The sequence below is a fragment of the Gopherus flavomarginatus genome, chromosome 7 (genome assembly GCF_025201925.1).
Source record: "Gopherus flavomarginatus isolate rGopFla2 chromosome 7, rGopFla2.mat.asm, whole genome shotgun sequence".
NCBI lineage: Eukaryota > Metazoa > Chordata > Testudines > Testudinidae > Gopherus > Gopherus flavomarginatus.
Genome location: NC_066623.1, coordinates 20,584,296 through 20,601,527, shown reverse-complemented (window position 1 = coordinate 20,601,527; position 17,232 = coordinate 20,584,296). Strand labels below are relative to the sequence as shown.

General features: G+C 47.9%; 1 protein-coding gene across 4 annotated transcripts in view; it reads left to right on the top strand.

The window, feature by feature from the left end:
* ERGIC1 (endoplasmic reticulum-golgi intermediate compartment 1) overlaps positions 1-17,232 on the top strand; it is a 108,515-nt gene that overhangs the window by 70,876 nt on the left and 20,407 nt on the right. For all 4 annotated transcript variants that reach the window (XM_050962785.1, XM_050962787.1, XM_050962784.1 and 1 more), the window contains 3 exons: positions 8,198-8,292; positions 9,163-9,287; positions 16,473-16,577. In XM_050962785.1, the coding sequence (XP_050818742.1) occupies positions 8,198-8,292; positions 9,163-9,287; positions 16,473-16,577 (325 nt within the window). The remainder of the gene's footprint in view (positions 1-8,197; positions 8,293-9,162; positions 9,288-16,472; positions 16,578-17,232) is intronic.

Genomic DNA, 17,232 nt, shown 5'->3' with positions numbered 1-17,232 from the left:
ATGACCTTCTATTCCAGGTCAGTGAGCTATAGGTGCAGTTCCACTAGTTCATCCAGTTGGGGGAAATGATAAAAACAGACTTATTGTAGAAGAGGAAACAGAATGACATTCAAGACTCTTGGGTTGTATTCCTAACTCTACCACTAATTGGCCTTGGGCAAGTCACATAACTTTTCTATGGCTTATTGTTCCAACTTGTAGAATGAAGATGATAATACGTAGTTGCCTACTTCCCACGGGTGTTGATCGGCTTTTTAATGTTTGCCTAACACATTGAGATTCTCTGATGAAAGGTGTTATATGGTGGGGAAGTTGTTATGCTGTTCATCCTAATCTATGTGTTTGTGGGTTAACAGGATACAGACTGTTGTGCCATTATGTCATTTACAATGGCTGACTCAAATGGATGTTGACATCTTTAATGTGGATCTCCCCTCTTCCCCACCTCCCTGAGAATTGCATTTCCTTCCTTTGTAGGTATTTTGGACACCTCTCGGCTTAGCAATGAGACGGACGGTGACCTTTTAAATGAGGAAATGACCAGAACGCAGGCACAGCAGGAAACTACAAATGACAGAGCAATAACATACGTCCAACTTATTTTGCATTAGAGAATTTGCTGTCCCACTTTTCATTCCTTATCAGGAATTGGGAAGATGAGACATTACATTGTATAAATACTGATTCTCCCGCCCACAGACAGAGGAAGCTGATTGTTGAGCAGCCTTTGCAGCGGACTCTACTGCTGGGAGCGCATCAGGTGGACAAGGAAAACAATGGGTAGGCTCAGATAGTGTGTCTGAGACACTGAGCAGGCCTGCAGAGGCCTATGAGGGTCATCCCCTAGGAAAGATGGAAAATCTCTTGAGATGACCCCTCTCTTCACGATGTTTAAATCCCAGCAAGGCTAACTGTCACCTATTGGACCTGAGAGAACAATGCAAAGTGGGAGCACGCTGACAGCATGGTGTCCTTTCTCAGACTGTTGGGGTGAGACACAGGCTGTGGTGCCTGGGAGCAGACAACGTATCAGAAGAAAGGCAGCTTGCTTTGAGGAAGGCAGCAGAAGAGGCTGGATTCCTGTGAAGCCACTTTGCGAGGGCTTGGACAGAGACTGAGGTTCAGAAGGATTAAACATGTCTCCTTTTGTGTCTGAAGGATCATAGGCATCTGGACACCTACAAGTGCAGAAGTGTTTAATGTTACTGACCAGGGACGCTTGAAAAAATAATTCTCTTTTTGTTGGAGAAACAAAGCCGTTGTATCCCAAATGTCAGTTCTAAAGGCTCCAATTTGGGGAGTGGCTCATGTTTTATCTGGGTGAAATCTTGAGTGATAACGAACTGCTCTGTTACTGTCCCCTCTATCTGCATGTGCAGTTTTCACTGTCTGCAGGCTTGCCAAAGAATCCCTGAAACCTTCTGCTGCAAGTTTGTAAGCAAACTGCATGAGGGAGCGAGGAGCTTAGCAACATCTCCTAGGAATCTGAAATATTTCTAGAAGCAGATCAGATTTGTTTCTGAGTGGATCATGGTTTATGCCATGTAAGGAAGCTCTCTCATTCTTTCCCCTGAAACCGTGACTGCGAGCACTTGGGGTGGGAGCGGTGTGTCGTCTTCCGCCTTCCCTTGTGCCCTCGCTTGCCCCTTTCATACACCTCAGGAGTAGTCCCTAAGAAAAGCCAATTAAAAAAACACCACCCCTGCCCTGCCACCAGAAATAGCTGTGAAGCAGCAGTGCTTGCCTCTCTGCTTTTGAGGCTACAGTGCAGCCCTACAGGCAGCCACCTCTTTAGAATCCACATCTGAAATACTCCTTCTGCCCAACTTCATGCTTATTGTTTCTGTGACTGTCTGAGCCAAGCCGTGGTGCAGGAGTCTCACGTTCCCATTGCCTGCCCTCCAGAAGGGTAGCTGTGTGCATGGTGGCATAATCCCTTGGGCCGAAGCCTTTTCTTTTGCTGGAGTCTCTAGCTCTCCAGCAAGGGTTGCTACTCACTGTGTCACAAACTGCACATATTATTTCCCACTTCACATCAGTGTTGAGTGATTAAATAATGGGAAAAACCCATGAGACTCTTAATTCCCCTTCTTGGCCTTAGAGGGAGAAATGGCAGCTGGACAGTGACTGCCTTAGCCCTGGTCTACACTGTGGGGGATCAACCTAAGATATGCAACTTCAGCTACGCAAATAGCATAGCTGAAGTCGGCGCATCTTAGGTCAATTTACCTGGCCATGAGGACGGCGGCGAGTCGACCGCTACCGCTCGCCTGTCGACTCCGCTTCCGCCTCTTGTGAGCTGGAGTTCGGAGTCAATGGGGAACGCGTTCGGGGATCGATTTATCCACGTCTAGATGAGACACGATAAATCGATCCCCAATAGATCGATCTCTACCCACCGTTCCGGCGGGTAGTGAAGACGTGCCCTTAAATAAAGGGGCATAATACAGAAATCTGCCAGTTCCATGAAGACCCTAGTAGTGGCTCAGGGGGAGTTTATAGAAAGAATGACCTTGATATGGGCGCTCTGCTTTAGCTACATGTTTCCAGTGTCTCTTCTGGGAGTGAAACTTCCAGTTCAGTGAAGGGGGATGACATTTTCTTTGAGGCCTTCCCCTAGCAAGCTAAGCCCATAGCTCATTATTAGGTGTGCAGCTGTGGCCTGGTGGATGGAGCATGGGATGGGGAGTGAGGAGTCCTAGATTCTGTTCCTGACTCTGTCACTGGCTGTGCACCCTTGGGCAGATTGTCATACTTCTCTGCCACAGGTATCCTGTTTGTAAAATGGGAGTGATTCTACTGCTTTTTTCCCTTTGTAAAGAGCTTTGAGAGCCACGATGAAAAAGCATTATGTAAGCACAAATTATATCATGTGAACTATTCCAGTACCCTATTATAATTGACCTTGGAGAGAATTAAGGTTAATCATGTATGAAGCTGCATTTGACTTTCTTGTTGGCTCATAACCTGAAAATGTTTAATAAAAATATTGATATCCTGGGAGTATACCACAGCTCTTTGAAGTGATCAATGAATTTTTTAACCTGATACACATTCCATTGCTAGCTCAGGCATGGAAGCGTCTTTTCATTGGTAATGTTAAACTGTCCAAAGCAGTGATGGGGTGTGGCCCAAATCTCAGACAGCAGAGAAGAGCTGGGAGAAAGCCAGACACTATTATGAAACTGACTGACTGACTGGTAGACTGGGATCCTGCTGGAAGTACTTATGGGGTGTAGAAAGCTGCAACATTTCTGTTAGGATTAATGCCTCTCTTGGCTGAGGTCACTCCTGGAATCCATGTCACAGCTATGACTTAATTTTTGGCACTACTTAATCTTTCAATAATAAATACATAGAAGGTTTAATACCTTCTGTCAGGAAGGGGAGCTCCCAGCCAAGAAGCTTCTAACCAGGTCACAGATGAGCAAACTTGCCCTTCCCTCTGTGTCATTTTTATTAATCGCATGAAATATATGTTAGGTAACTATTACCAACAGCTTGTCAGGCCAGTTAACAGAGAGGAGATCGTAGCAATGTGGAGCTGAACACCAACACTGTTTTGGTTTCAATCAAATGCCAATCAGATTCACTGATGCGGTGATCATTATCTTCTCAACCAAACTTGTAGTTACCTGTTTCCCTATAGGCAAACCCGTCTCTCTCTGCACTCCCTACTGGATAAATAAGTCATGCCATTCACCAGCTAGAAGCTTATGGCCCAGAGATGGGCCCTCAGAGCAAAAGCACTTTTGACTCATCTTTTAGCACCCTTCATCTGTATCGTCTGTTAGCTCTTCTGGCCAGGGACCTTTTTTCGTTTTGTTTGTCAAAAGAGCTTAGCACACTTTTGAGCACTAGATAAAAAACAATGTGGCGTTCTCACTGCTGAAGATGGTAAAGCATATCTGCAAAAAATAGACTGTTATATCATATATATTACATATTGGCAGATACAGCCACTAATGTGCTTATCTGGTGTGGCTGGATAGCACAGATCGAAAAGATCTCCTAGGTCAGTGGTCCCCAAACTTTCAGTGTGCGCGGGCGCTGGACGACTAGCCGCTGAAATGCCATCGAGGAGCGTGGCCACCGGACAAGCAGCTGCTGAAATGCGGCTGACAAGCGGCAACACCAAGAAGCATCGCCGCCGAAATGCCACCGAGAAGCATCATCATCAAGAGGTGTTGCCACCAAAATGCTGCCAAGAAGCAGCAGCATTTCGGTGGCATTTCGGCAGCTGTTTGTACAGTGGCCGTGCTCCTTGGCAGCGGGGCACAGTAGGGGGGCACTCACAGATGCCCTGGTGAGCGCCATGGTGCCCACAGGCACCATGTTGGGAAGCACTGTCCTAGGTAATCTTATCTATCTATTTGGTCCAGTGCAGGATTTTCCCCTACAATATTTTCTCCAGAGCTTTATCTAGACTGGTTTTTAAATCTCCCAAGCAAATGGGCTCCCAACTGTATCTGCATGGTGTTTGTTGCCATATTTTAAGTGATCAAAATAAGCATAAATGTTGGAACTAACAAGACTTATGCCAACCTAAATGTTCCATTGTTTTCTTGTATTCTTTCTTCCAACCTGAGTCTGTGTTTTGTCATCTGACATGTGAGGTGCCTGATGCTATAATATAATATTACCACACACAGAAAACTGTTCCAGAGTTTATTGGATTTCGCTATCCAGGAATCTTCTCCCATGTATTTTCTAGCCTAAATGCTCTTCATCTCAATTTCATGCCATTGTTTTGAATTGCTATGCAGACTTCCAAGTGAATCACCAGAGGAACGAGATGTAATTGAAGAGCTGGGAGAGGGGCACACTGGCCAAAAAGAAAGGGTCGAAAGTTAGGAATCATGTGAATTGGAGAAACCTAAAACACTTCTCCCCTCCAGCAAGGAGCTCAGACAGCTTTCCAGCACAGGCAGGATTAATCACAGGTGAGACTAATCCTAAATGTCTCATCTCACAAACTGCCCCTGCTTCTACCACCCAATGTGGGTGGCAAAAATGGATTATTATCAGCTGCACAAATGGGCCTTTCTAAGGCTGTCTCTACACTGCCACGTTCAGCGCTAAAACTTTAGTCGTTCAGTGGTGTGGAAAAAAAAACCACACACCCCTGAGCGACAAAAGTTTTAGTGCTGAAAAGCACCAGTATAGACAGTGCTTTATCGCCAGGAGATGTGCTGACGGCAATAAAGCTACCACTGCTCGTTCGGGGTGGTTTGTTTTTTTTATCGCCAGGAGAGCTCTCCCCCGGTGATAAAGCATCACACATCACTGCCCACATCACAGTGCTTCCACGGCCACGCTGTAACGTAGGCAGTGTAGACATGCACTTATGGGATAGGTGGCTGTCTCCTTTCTCTAAAACCATTTCTGATGTATCAGATTATATGTTATAGCTGTGTCAGTCCCAGGTTGTTTGAGAGACAAGGTGGGTGAGGTAATATCTTTTATTGACTACAGAGGTATTAACAGACCACTCTACCTTGAATGGTCTCTTACAATATGTGCCAACTACTTATGCTAAACAATCTGTTTCACCTTGCATTTGCTATGAAGACTAAGGCCTTGTCTACACTACATAGTTTTGTCAACAAAAATTATGTCGACACTCAAAAAGCGCTATAATAATCAGTATTGCATGTTCACACTCACTTCCTCTGTTGGCAGAGTGCATCCACAACTGGGGCACTATCATTGACAGTGTGAGCAATGCACTGTGGGTACCTTTCCCACAGTCCAGCTCGACACCTTCTGCCACTAGATCTTGTGGGAAAGCAGAGTGGATCGCGGTGCATCTAGGACCGGGCTTAATGTCCCATGATGCATTGTTTTCCATCCCAGCATTCTGTGGGCTTCCAGCTTTCTTTCGTGGCAAGAATCCCAGTTGCCTGACATGCTGTGTGATATGGATAGGACCAACTTCAGATTGTTTTTGGCATTCACGGAAGAGCTGCAGACAGTGGACTGTCACTTTTGGGTTCTGGAAATAAGCACCGAATGGTGGGATTGTATCGTTATGCAGGTCTGGGATGTGAGCAGTGGCTACAGAACTTTGGGATGTGGAAAGCCACCTTCCTGGAACTGTGTGTGGAGCTCGCCCCAGAACTGCGGCTCAAGGACACTGGAATAAGAACTGCCTATTGGTGGAGAAGCGCATGGCAATAGCTGTGTGGAAGCTGGTGACTCCAGACTGCTACTGCTTGGTTGCGAATCAATTTGGAGTGGGGAAGTCAACAGTTGAGGCTGCGTTAATGCAAGTGTGCAGGGCAATTAATCGCGTGTTCCAGTTTTGCCACCAGACCATCTTGCGACAGAGTACATCAGTAGGAAGGGGTACTTCTCCATAGTATTGCAGGTGCTTGTGGATGACCGTGGGCATTTCACTGACATCAACGCGGGGTGGTCCAGGAAGGTGCATGATGCACGCGTCTTCAGGAACACTGGCCTGTACAGAAAGCTACAAGCGGTGACTTTCTTTCCAAATCAGATGATTACAGTGGGGGATGTTGAAATGCCCATAGTGATCCTGGGAGACCCAGCATACCCCTTATAGTCCTTGCTCGTGGAACCTTACACAGGAAGCCTGGACAGCAGTAAGGAGCAGTTCAACAACAGGCTGAGTAGGTGCTGGATGACCGTGGAATGTGCCTTTGGCAGATTAAAAGTGCACTGGCAATGCCTTTATGGAAGGTTAGACCTCAGTGAAGATAATATTCCCATGGTCATAGCTGTGTCATGTACATTGCATAATCTTTGTGAAGCTGATGGTAAAAGGTTTGCTCCGAGGTGGAGTGTTGAGGCAGACGGCTCGGCTGCTGATTTTGAGCAGCCAAATACCAGGGCTATCAGAGGGGCCCAGAGGGGGGCAATTTGAATCAGAGAGGCTTTGAGGCAACAGTTTTTGAAAATGAGAACCAGTAATGTGTATATCTGTGATTGGTGCTGCAATATTATATTACATGTAGTTTTCCTAAGAAGCAATGGTGAAATTTGGGGCCTTACATTCCAGTAAGCAAATGGTTAAACTGCCTGTGTATGTATTGGTAGTGCCTGCTATCTCAGTTCGTAGGAAACAAATAAAGATGAGTTACCTTTCAAAAACTTTACTTTTATTGCACAAGAAACAGCGCGCTCACACACGCGCGCGCACGCACACACACACAAAGAGGCTTGGTGGGAAAGGAGGAACCAGGGAAGCGCAGACTTTCAGATCTGCATGTAGATCCAGCTATCATTATGAAAGTTGTCTGAGGGGGTGGAGTGAAGGGGAAACCGAGAAGTCCTGGAAAGTGGACAGGACTGTGCTGTTGGAGTTTGGGGGGAGGGCACGGAAAAGACTTCTGATTGTGCTGCATGGGACAAAAAAATTGTGCAAAAAGCCTTATGTCTCTTATCGAGGTGGTTGTATTTTCTCTCCAAAACCAAGCACTTTTGCTGCCACAGGTCACATTGCAGTGTGGATGCATTCACTGTTTTGTTGACAAAAGCTGCCTTTTGTCAACAAAATTCTTTAGTGTAGACAAGGCCTCAGAGGAGTTCTGTATGGCTGAAAAGCTTGTCTCTCACCAACAAATGTTGGTCTAATAAAAGATATTACCTCACCCCCCTTGACTCTCCAATAATATCTTTTATTGGACTAACTTCTGTTGGTGAGAGACAAGCTTTTGAGCCACAGAGAGCTCTTCTTCAGAACATCTTACATCCAAGATATCTGGGACAGTCATGGCTACAACTTTGTATCTTTCAGATTATAGGCTTCCCCTTCTTCCTAAGGGGGGTAGGAGCGCCATAATGCAGACGGCTAGTGCCTTTCACCTCTAGAAAAAGCAATCTTGTTTCATGTCACGAGTGGAAACCCCTTGTGGGGGGGAGTCTACAACTTTTTTTTTTTTAATTAGAGAAAGTGAGTTGACTTTGTTTCCTACTGGAGTGAGTGAGGTGGGTAAAGCCCCTCTGTCCTGCCATTGCTGTGTGCAAGTTGTAGAGTCAGGTTGCTAGTGTCCGTACCCATCTGATTTCACATCTCCTCTGAAAGGCTTTCTTCTCACTTAATTTCTGAGCCTTTTTAGCACGTGTCACACAAACTAACCTGAACTTTCCCTTCCTGTGCAAATTCCCCTACTGAACAGTAGCTGTGTCTGTGAGTTACAAAGTGAAACCGTCTGTGCTCATCTCCCTGCAGAGTTAACGAGCTCTACGTAGACGACCCGGACAAAGAGAGCGGAGGTAAAATAGAAGTGAATCTGAACATCAGCTTGCCGAACCTACACTGTGAATGTAAGTGTCTCTGTTCAGGCCTAGATTTCTTGCTGTATTTCTAGAGCAAAGCTCTAAGTTTACTCTTTTAACATGAGATCTGAGAGCAATCCCCACCCTATATTTTGGTGAAATGTTGTTGCCCTTTTCTTGTAGGGAAGAAATAAAAACTCTACCTTGTCCAGTGTATTGTTCTTCCCTTTCTGGGTAGTATGACTGTAGAAAGAGGCTTTTCTATATGTGTTGTCATCACTATAGGGCATCAGTTGTACCCATGTTTACACAATCCAGTGGCCCATGTTTATACAATCCAGGTTTGGGAGGGAGGTCAGATTTCTGCAGTGGCTGAATCTCTGTAAATACCTTACTACTTCACATGCTAAGCCAAGTCATCTTTTTCTTGCAATCTTACCTAGCAATGGAATATGACTCTGTCCTCCTTCTGTTCAGACTAATGACCCACCTCCCTTAGTGAGATCTCACTAAATCTGGTTTCCTATTTCATGGTCTGCTCTTTTGTGTCTGGGAGTAAGAAACCTTTGAGTTCTAATCACAGCTGTCTGACTCAGATGTCACATTTGGCCTTTGGCAAAGCACCTAACTTCTCTGCCTCACTTTCTCAATCTGAAAAATGAGAATTAGGCCTATCTCCCAATGGTGTAATGTCTAAATTAATATTCATAAAATATTCTGAAGCTGAAAAGTTCTTTGGTGATTATTCCATCACTGCTGATGGGCAGCAATGATGTTTATTTTACAGGTGAATTTACTTGAATGATTCTGTCAAATGCCCGGAAAAAGTTGTTTGTGCCCACAAAGAATTGTGCACACCTGTTCCTTCTCATAACTTTCTCTGTGTTTCTTTCCTTTTCCCCCCTCCCAACTGGGTAGTGGTTGGACTGGACATTCAGGATGAAATGGGAAGGCACGAGGTTGGTCATATTGACAATTCAATGAAAGTACCTCTCAATAATGGGGATGGCTGCAGGTTTGAGGGTCACTTCAGCATCAACAAGGTGAGTGTGAACGACACATGTTGTGGGTGTAGGGTGGTTCAGGAGCAGCTGGCAAGCCCCATATGCAAAGCACTCATGAAAGCCTACATCTGAATGGTTTTGCAGTTATTGTGGTTTCAAATCAGGACGTGAGCTCAGCTCCCTGATGCTGCGATATACTACTAGGAGGAGAGGCTGCGCAGTTAGACCAATAGAAATATTAAATCAAGCACCCATATACCCTTGTCTAGAACGACATTCCAGGTGTCACCTCTTGAATAGTGGAAAATAGGTCTGTGTTGTGGCCAACAGCCCCTTTCATTAAAACAGGCTTTAATGTCTTAGTTTGTGTGTGAGCTATTGGGGAATGCAGAATGGCTGCTGTGTTTTTCCTCCATAATCATAAAATATCAGGGTTGGAAGGGACCTCAGGAGGTCATCTAGTCCAATCCCATGCTCAAAGCAGGACCAGATTTTTACCCCAGTTCCCTAAATGACCCCTTCAAGGATTGAGCTCACAACCCTGGGTTTAGCAGGCTAATGCTCAAACCACTGAGCTGTCCCTCCGCAGTACCTCCAGTATATGACTCACTGCTGTGCAAAGAGCTTTGGCACATTTAGATCCAAACTCTCTCCTAGTCCAAGGACTGCAGAGTGATTGGAATGTTTGCCCCTTGGGGATGCCAGCTTGACAGAAATGGCTTGTGTGTTCATGCCACCTCATCTAAATGTGCGTCCATTCGTGCACACCTATGTGCTGTGTAGAAATGGAGCTCTGGCATGCTCTGAGGGAATGAATATACAGGCCTAGGGAGGTTCCTCTCTGGGATGGGTGTGTCCAGAACTGGTTATTCTTGCTATGTAATGCTGCAGATGACTAAAAGGGGTGTGAGGATTGGGAGGGTGTGGTTCACTAGCAGCTTTATTCATGCCTTGTCATGTACCACAGAGGCAGCCAAATCCTGCTTCCTTCTCCCCCTCCCAGATCATGTTAAATCACATCTAAAAATAACAGACAGAACCCCTTGCTTACGCTGGGGCATGAAAATGATTTAGACTTGCTTGTTTCTTGAAGCATAGTCTTTTTACCCTTCTCTCCCACATTGAGCAGGCAACGAGACTCATGACTGACTAGATACTAAGCTGGGGTAGGGCTCGGTGCAGTTTCATCTTTTTGTTCTGAAAGTCGGAGAGCTCCCTGAAGTGTAGGGCTAAGGTAGTTAACTCCTGTCCAGTACGTGTAATGTGTCTGCTTTCTGGCACAGGTCACAGCCAGGAGACTTGCTGTATGTTCTTCTTTCACAAAGTAGGAATAGGGTGATCTGCCTTACTCTCTCTATTTAATTTTTGTTTTTGTTATTTGGGTAATACATCAGTCTTGGGGCAGGGGTCAAACCCAGGAACTCTGGCTCTAAAAGCATGAACCTCTACTGCCTGAGCTAAAAGATCCCAGTCTATTAGCAAAAAGGTTGTATGGACTTACGAACCTCTTGGATCCAGCCACTAGAAGCAGACAAGCCACGCTGTGTAAGGATGGGTTAATTTGCATTATGGTAGGGGCTAGAGGCCAGAGTTGGGGATTTAGATCTCATTGTGCTCGACACTACACGCACAGAATGAAGGCATGATCTTACAATTGCAGGCTCTGATCCTGCAAACGGCTAAGCCTCTCTGAACTCTGTATATGTGACTAGTCCTGTTGACTTCAGTGGGACAGCTTGTGTGTGTAAAGTTAAGCATATGCTTAAATGTTTGCTCTGTAGGAGCCTAACAAGTGTATGATAGCATATAGCAAGACAAACAGTGGGTACAAGTGAATGGGAGGGAGCACAGAAAGCAGCAGTGAACATTGTACTGTTCTACAATGCATCAGTTGTTGCTAGGTGTTGCCAACCACATCAGCACTCAAGATCCTTTTGTTCTGACAACGAGTCCTTTGCCCTGAGCTGCGAAGGAAGATTTACCTGGCCCTTCCAGAGCAGCAGTTGCATTGACTCTGTTGAAAGGCTTCATGGTGCAGTTCTGGTAATCACATTCTGAAGTATCTTTGAATTCCAGAGTGATCCAATCAAAAATGACATGAGAGCGGCTGCTTTACATTGTCATGGCAACTAAAGCCCTTAGGTGAGATCTGTGTATGCAGAAGTTACTGTTCTTAGAGTACTTGCTCATGTCCATTCCATATTAGGTATGTGTGCTCACCACATGCACCGGTACCGGAAGTTTTTCCCCTGAGCAGTATCTGTAGGGGACCGGATCAGGCACCCTCTGGAGTGGCACCCGCATGGTGTGATATAAGGGGTGCGGACGGTTCCCCCCCACCCTCAGTTCCTTCTTGCCGTCAGTGATAGTGCTGGAACTTCTGCTGCTTCGGCTAGCTTTCACTTAGTTCAGTGTGTCTCCCAAATATTTCTTTGTAAAATAGTTATATATAGTTTAGTGAGGGGTGAAAACATTATCTAAGTATTTACTCTTTGTATTAGTTCTAGTTAGCTGGTCCCGGACGGCACTCCCACTAGGGACAGGGCATGCCCCGATCCTCAGGCTTTAAACCATGCGATTGTTTTAAGTGGCCTATGCCCATCAGTAACCTGCACGTTAGCTGTTTAAGGTATCTAGGAGAAGGACACATAAGTGATAAGTGTCGCATCTGTAAGTTGTTCAAACCCAGAATGAAAAATGAGAGCCACATCCGTCTCAGGGCACTCCTGATGGAGTCGATGCTGACCCCGGCACCGGAGCAGAGGTCTGACTCAGCCCTGAGCAGTGCAGCGTCGGTACGGAGTGCCCCGCTGGTGCTGTCTACGAGCCGACACCGATTCCCCTCCCCAGCCTCAGCCAAGAAGCCCAAGAGGTCCACAAGGGGAAGATTTCCCACTTCCCATAAGGGAAAGGAGAGGGCAAGAGGAGCGCCAAGATCTGTGCTGGGTGGCTCAACATCTCTGTGAGGGAGTTGGGCCCCAGCTCATGTCAAGCGGTCGAGCCCCTCCCGTACTATGCCTGTCACACTGGACAGTGACGAGAGTCTCTGTCAACTCCAAGTTCTGTCGATGCCCGAGGCCCTGCAGGCAGCGCAGGAGATTCTGATGCTACCGGTGCCACCTACACCAGCTCTGGCGGTACCCAACCCCGGGGTAAACCTGCTTTGGGACCGTTCCTAGTGTCCCTGCCTCAGCAGCGTCTCTCCCCATTGTGGGGGACATCCCGCCAGCAGTTGCCTGCACAGAGCATCATGCCTTGGACATTGGGAGGCAGGCCCAGAGAAGCCCTCTTCCGTCTCTGGACACCGACAGCAGGATTTGAGGTGTGGCTTGCAGGTACCCTGGTGCAGACTTGCGGAGGCACATGCCCCCCAACATGAGTGTCGAGACCGATTCCTCGGGTCTCCAATGCCTCAGCACTGGTCCTGCGACCGATTGGCAGAATAGGGTCACCGGTCACCTGCTCAATGGCACCTGTCACTGAGATGCGAACCCCCTCAGTTGAGGAGATTCTGTCGACGACCAGCCCGCTCAGACTCCCAGTCCTATTTAGATCCCAGTACAGCTCAAGCAGTGTGAGACATAGGTCAGCGGTCTACTGACGCAGATCCACCAAATGCCGAAGATCCCCAGGGTCCTACGGGAGGAACATCTCCCGACAGGACAGGTCAGCGTCGAGGCACAGCGGCCAGCACTGCGGTGAGGAGGGCCGCCGGGCCAGCTGCTCATGTTCATTCCGCAGCGTCCATTCTGCTTATGACTCTGGTGCTGATCAGGAGTCCCTGGCAGCAGGACAGGCCCCGGCACCAGTGGTACAGTCAGCCTCCTTGGCACTGCAATCGAGTCTGTGGCCTCCGAGCCAATGGCCGACAGCATGGTTTCACCCAGCCTTCCCAGGCCACTTGATCAGTGGTGGGGGCCTCAGATAGGCCATCGGCGGCAGCATCCCGCCCTCCGGAGGTAGAAGCCCCACAGGGGAAGACCCCCCCACCAGGGCCATGAGGAACTAGGGGAGCAGCCAGTTGGAACATCAGGAGATGTGGATCCCTTGGTGCTGGCTTCGTCCTTATCATTGCCAGACAAAGCGATTATGGGTCCCCTTCACCCAGTTCCGCAAAATAACGCCAAGGCTCATCAGGAACCTTTAAAGAGGGTCACCTCTAACCTGGGGCTCTGGGCAGAGGAACTTGAGGAGCCATCGGACTCTGTTCAACGTCCTTTGCTTCATGGCACGCACTAGTGGCTTTACCCCTACGCAAGGAGATATTGAAAATAATTAATACCCTATGGCAAATCCCCTCCTCCCTGCCATCCATCTGAAAAAGGACTGAGCGCAAATATTTTGTGCCAGCTAAAGGCCATGAGTATCTCTATACACCCCTGACCCCAAACTCCCTGGTAGCTGAGGTCGTTAACCAGAGGGAGAGGCAGGGTCAACCCAGGACTATGCCCGAGAATAAAGACTCACAGTGACTGGATCTGTTTGGGCAAAAAATATATTAATCTTCCAGCCTTCAGTTGAGAGTGGCCAATCACCAAACCTTCCTTGGCCGCTATGACTACAATATGTGGCAGCCTATGACCAAATTTGAAGTCTCACTGCCCGAAGGGTCCAAGAAGGAATTCTGGGCAACCCTTGAAGAGGGCACTGCTGCAGCAAGAGTGGCCCTCCAAGCAGCCTCAGCCATCTCCATGCAAAGGGCATCCTGGCTGCTCCTCTCAGGTCTGTCAAGGGAGACTCAGCAATCAATGCAGGACTTCCCTTCGACGGCCAGGCTCTGTTTGCAGAACAGATGGACAGTAAGCTGCATGGCTTTAAGGACTCCTGCACTGCCACAGTACCTTGCCGGTCTAGCCCGTAAGTGGTTCAGACCACAACAATCTCAGGGCCAAGGGAGTCAAACCCGCCAGGAGCCCCCCCATAAGAAGAGTTGGGACTACAAGTGCCACCTGAGCCACCCACCTCCTCCCTCTGCCCAGTCAGGCTTGACCCACAATAAGCAGGGGGAGCAAACAGGCGTTTTGAGGGTGCACTCGAGGGTGACCTACCAGACTTTACCCCAGATCTGTCTGTCCTGCTGTTCTCCAACTGCCTTTCTTTTTTCCTCCCCGCATGGACAGCTATAACTTCAGACCTCTGGGTCCTCAATACTCTGGCGGAGGGTTATACCCTACAGTTTACTTCCACCACCCCCTTCCCTGTACCTCTTCAGGATCCTTCTCATGAGAGTCTCCTCGCGCAGGAGATAAAGGGGTTGCTACAATTGGGTGCGGTGGAAGAAGTTCCTCTCGAGTACAGGAACAAGGGGTTCTGTTCCTGGTATTTCTTAATCCCAAAGGCCAAGGACAGTCTGTGTCCCATCCTGGACCTGATGTTCTGCATGGTCTCTTTGGCTAAAGTTCTGCATGGTCTCCTTGGCTTCTATCATCTCCTCCCTGGATCCGAGAGACTGGTATGCTGCCCTTGACTTGAAGGACGCATACTTGCACATAGTCATCTTTCAAGGTCACAGAGGCTTCCTCCCATTTATGCTGGAGCCCCACTACTACCAGTTTATGGTCCTTCCGTTTGGCCTGGCAACAGCACCCAGAGTGTTTACGAAGTGCATGTCGGTGGTTGCTGCTTACCTTGGGCATTGGGGTATCCAGATGTACCTGTGTTTTGACGACTGGCTAGTCAAGGGCAACTACAGGTCTCAGGTCCACAAGGATGTCGTGGTGCTTCAAGCTGCATGCCACTCTCTGGGCCTACTGGTGAACAACAAAAAGTCTGTTAGTTCCAATGCAAAGGACAGAGTTCATCGGAGGAGTGCTCGACTTTACCTGTGCCAGAGTGTTCCTGCCACAAGAAAGGTTCCAGACACTGATGGACCTCATCTTGGAGGTCTCTGCATTTCCTCCTATTACAGCCAGGGTTTGTCTGCACCTGCTGGGTCAGATGGCAGCTTGCACATACGTTGTCCGTCATGCCAGGTTCCAGATGTGGCCCCTGCAGCAATGGCTGGCGATGATCTATTCCCAGTCCAGAGATCACCTGGATAAGGTCATTACCATTCTCCCAACAGTACTTGCCTCACTGCGATGGTGGGCCAATCATAAGATAGTCCTAGAGGAGGTTCTGTTCGACACCTCCCATCACACTATTGAGTTGGTATCAGATGCCTCGGACTTCAGCTGGAGCGTGCACCTTGATGACCTCCAGACCTAGGGTATGTGGTCCCTGGAGGAGATGACATTATACATAAACGTCAAAGAACTCAGGGCGGTCCGCTTGGCATACGGAGTTTTCCTACCTCACCTGTCGGGCAAGGTGGTGAGAGTTCTGAAGGACAACACGGCCTCTATATTCTATATCAGCAGGCAAGGGGGAGCATGTTTGTCGACTCTCTTCCAAGAGGCATCTTTTACGACCTGATGAGGGTTCTGCTGCCGCCGATTGTCAGAGGCCGCTCGATGAGATGCAGGCATCTTTAGTGGCCTTCCTGGTGTATGTCACTATCCAGGACATTTGTAGAGCTGCAACGTGCCCCAGGCGGCCAAAATTGGAGGAAAAAAAAAAAGGTAAGCCGCGGCAGTGCGATCACGCCACTCCACTCTTCGGTAGCAATCCGGCAGCAGGTCCTTCGCTCCGAGAGGGCCTGAGGGACCCGCCGCCGAAGACCCGGACGTGCCACCCAGATAGTGGCTGGAGTGCCGCCCCTTGGTATTGGCCGCCCCAAGCACCTGCTTCTTTAGCTGGTGCCTGGAGCTGGCCCTGTTCAGCAGAGTGGTGTTGCAATCTGCATGTCTGTGAACTCCTACCTATCTCCAGGGGTACTGCTTTGGAGTCACCTAATATGGAATGGACATGAGCAAGCACTCAAAGAAAAGACAGTTACCTTTTCCATAACTGGTGTTCGAGATGTGTTGCTCACGTCCATTCCACAACCCATCTCCTTCCCCACTGTCGGAGTTTCTGGCAAGAAGGAACTGAGGGTGAGAGGAGCTGGCAGCAACCTTATACTGTGCCATATGGGCGCCATTCCAGAGGGTGCCAGAGCCAGTCTCCTACAAATACTGCTAAGGGAAAAACTTCCGGCACCGGTGCATGTGGCAAGCAAACACACATAATATGAAATAGACATGAGCAACACATCTCAAACACCAGTTACCTAGGGAAATAAAATATAGAGTCATGTGTTTGTTTTTGTTTTGTTTTGTTATGTTAATGATTGGCTGACTGCAGGTTCCAGGTAACTTTCACGTGTCAACACACAGTGCCACTGCACAGCCTCAGAATCCTGACATGACGCACATCATCCACAAACTCTCATTTGGGGATAAGTTACAGGTGAGTCCTCCCTCCAGGCCATCTTGCTGTCTACAGGGGCAGAGGAACCAGTCTTCTTTTTACTACATTTTGGAGCATTTTACAAAAGGGCTGAGTGTGGTGGGGAAGGTCAGGGAGGAGCTGTATTCTCATTCACAATAGAGAACTTCTGTGGCTGTTTCTCATCTATAGATCTCACAGTGCTTTTGAAAAGATGGATAAGTAGCCCTATGCTTACTGTACAGATGGTGGTGGGAAATGGAGGCACAAAAAGGTTGTGATGTCACTGGCATCACTAGGAATAGAACCTAGGAATCCTGACTCCAGATTCCCTACTACAGCACTTGGCAAGTTGCTTTGAATATTCATTTTGCACATGTAGCTTCAGTTAGTGGCTTTGTGCTGGCTAGGCATGTTTATCAAGGGACTACAATACCACAGGAGTGGTGGTTGAGAGCATATGGTACTGCAACAAATTCTAGCCCCATATCACCCTTCCTTCCACTATGCTTCTAATGGAGATCAAAGATTAGAAAATGAGACATCTAGCAACTTCCCCCTTCTCATAGGACAAATTGAGCGGTTGTTCAAAGCTGCCAGCCTACAGCTGGGGAGAAGGTGAATATGTGCATTTGCCCTATGGCTAGGGTTTCACCTGGTGTGCTATGTTATTACA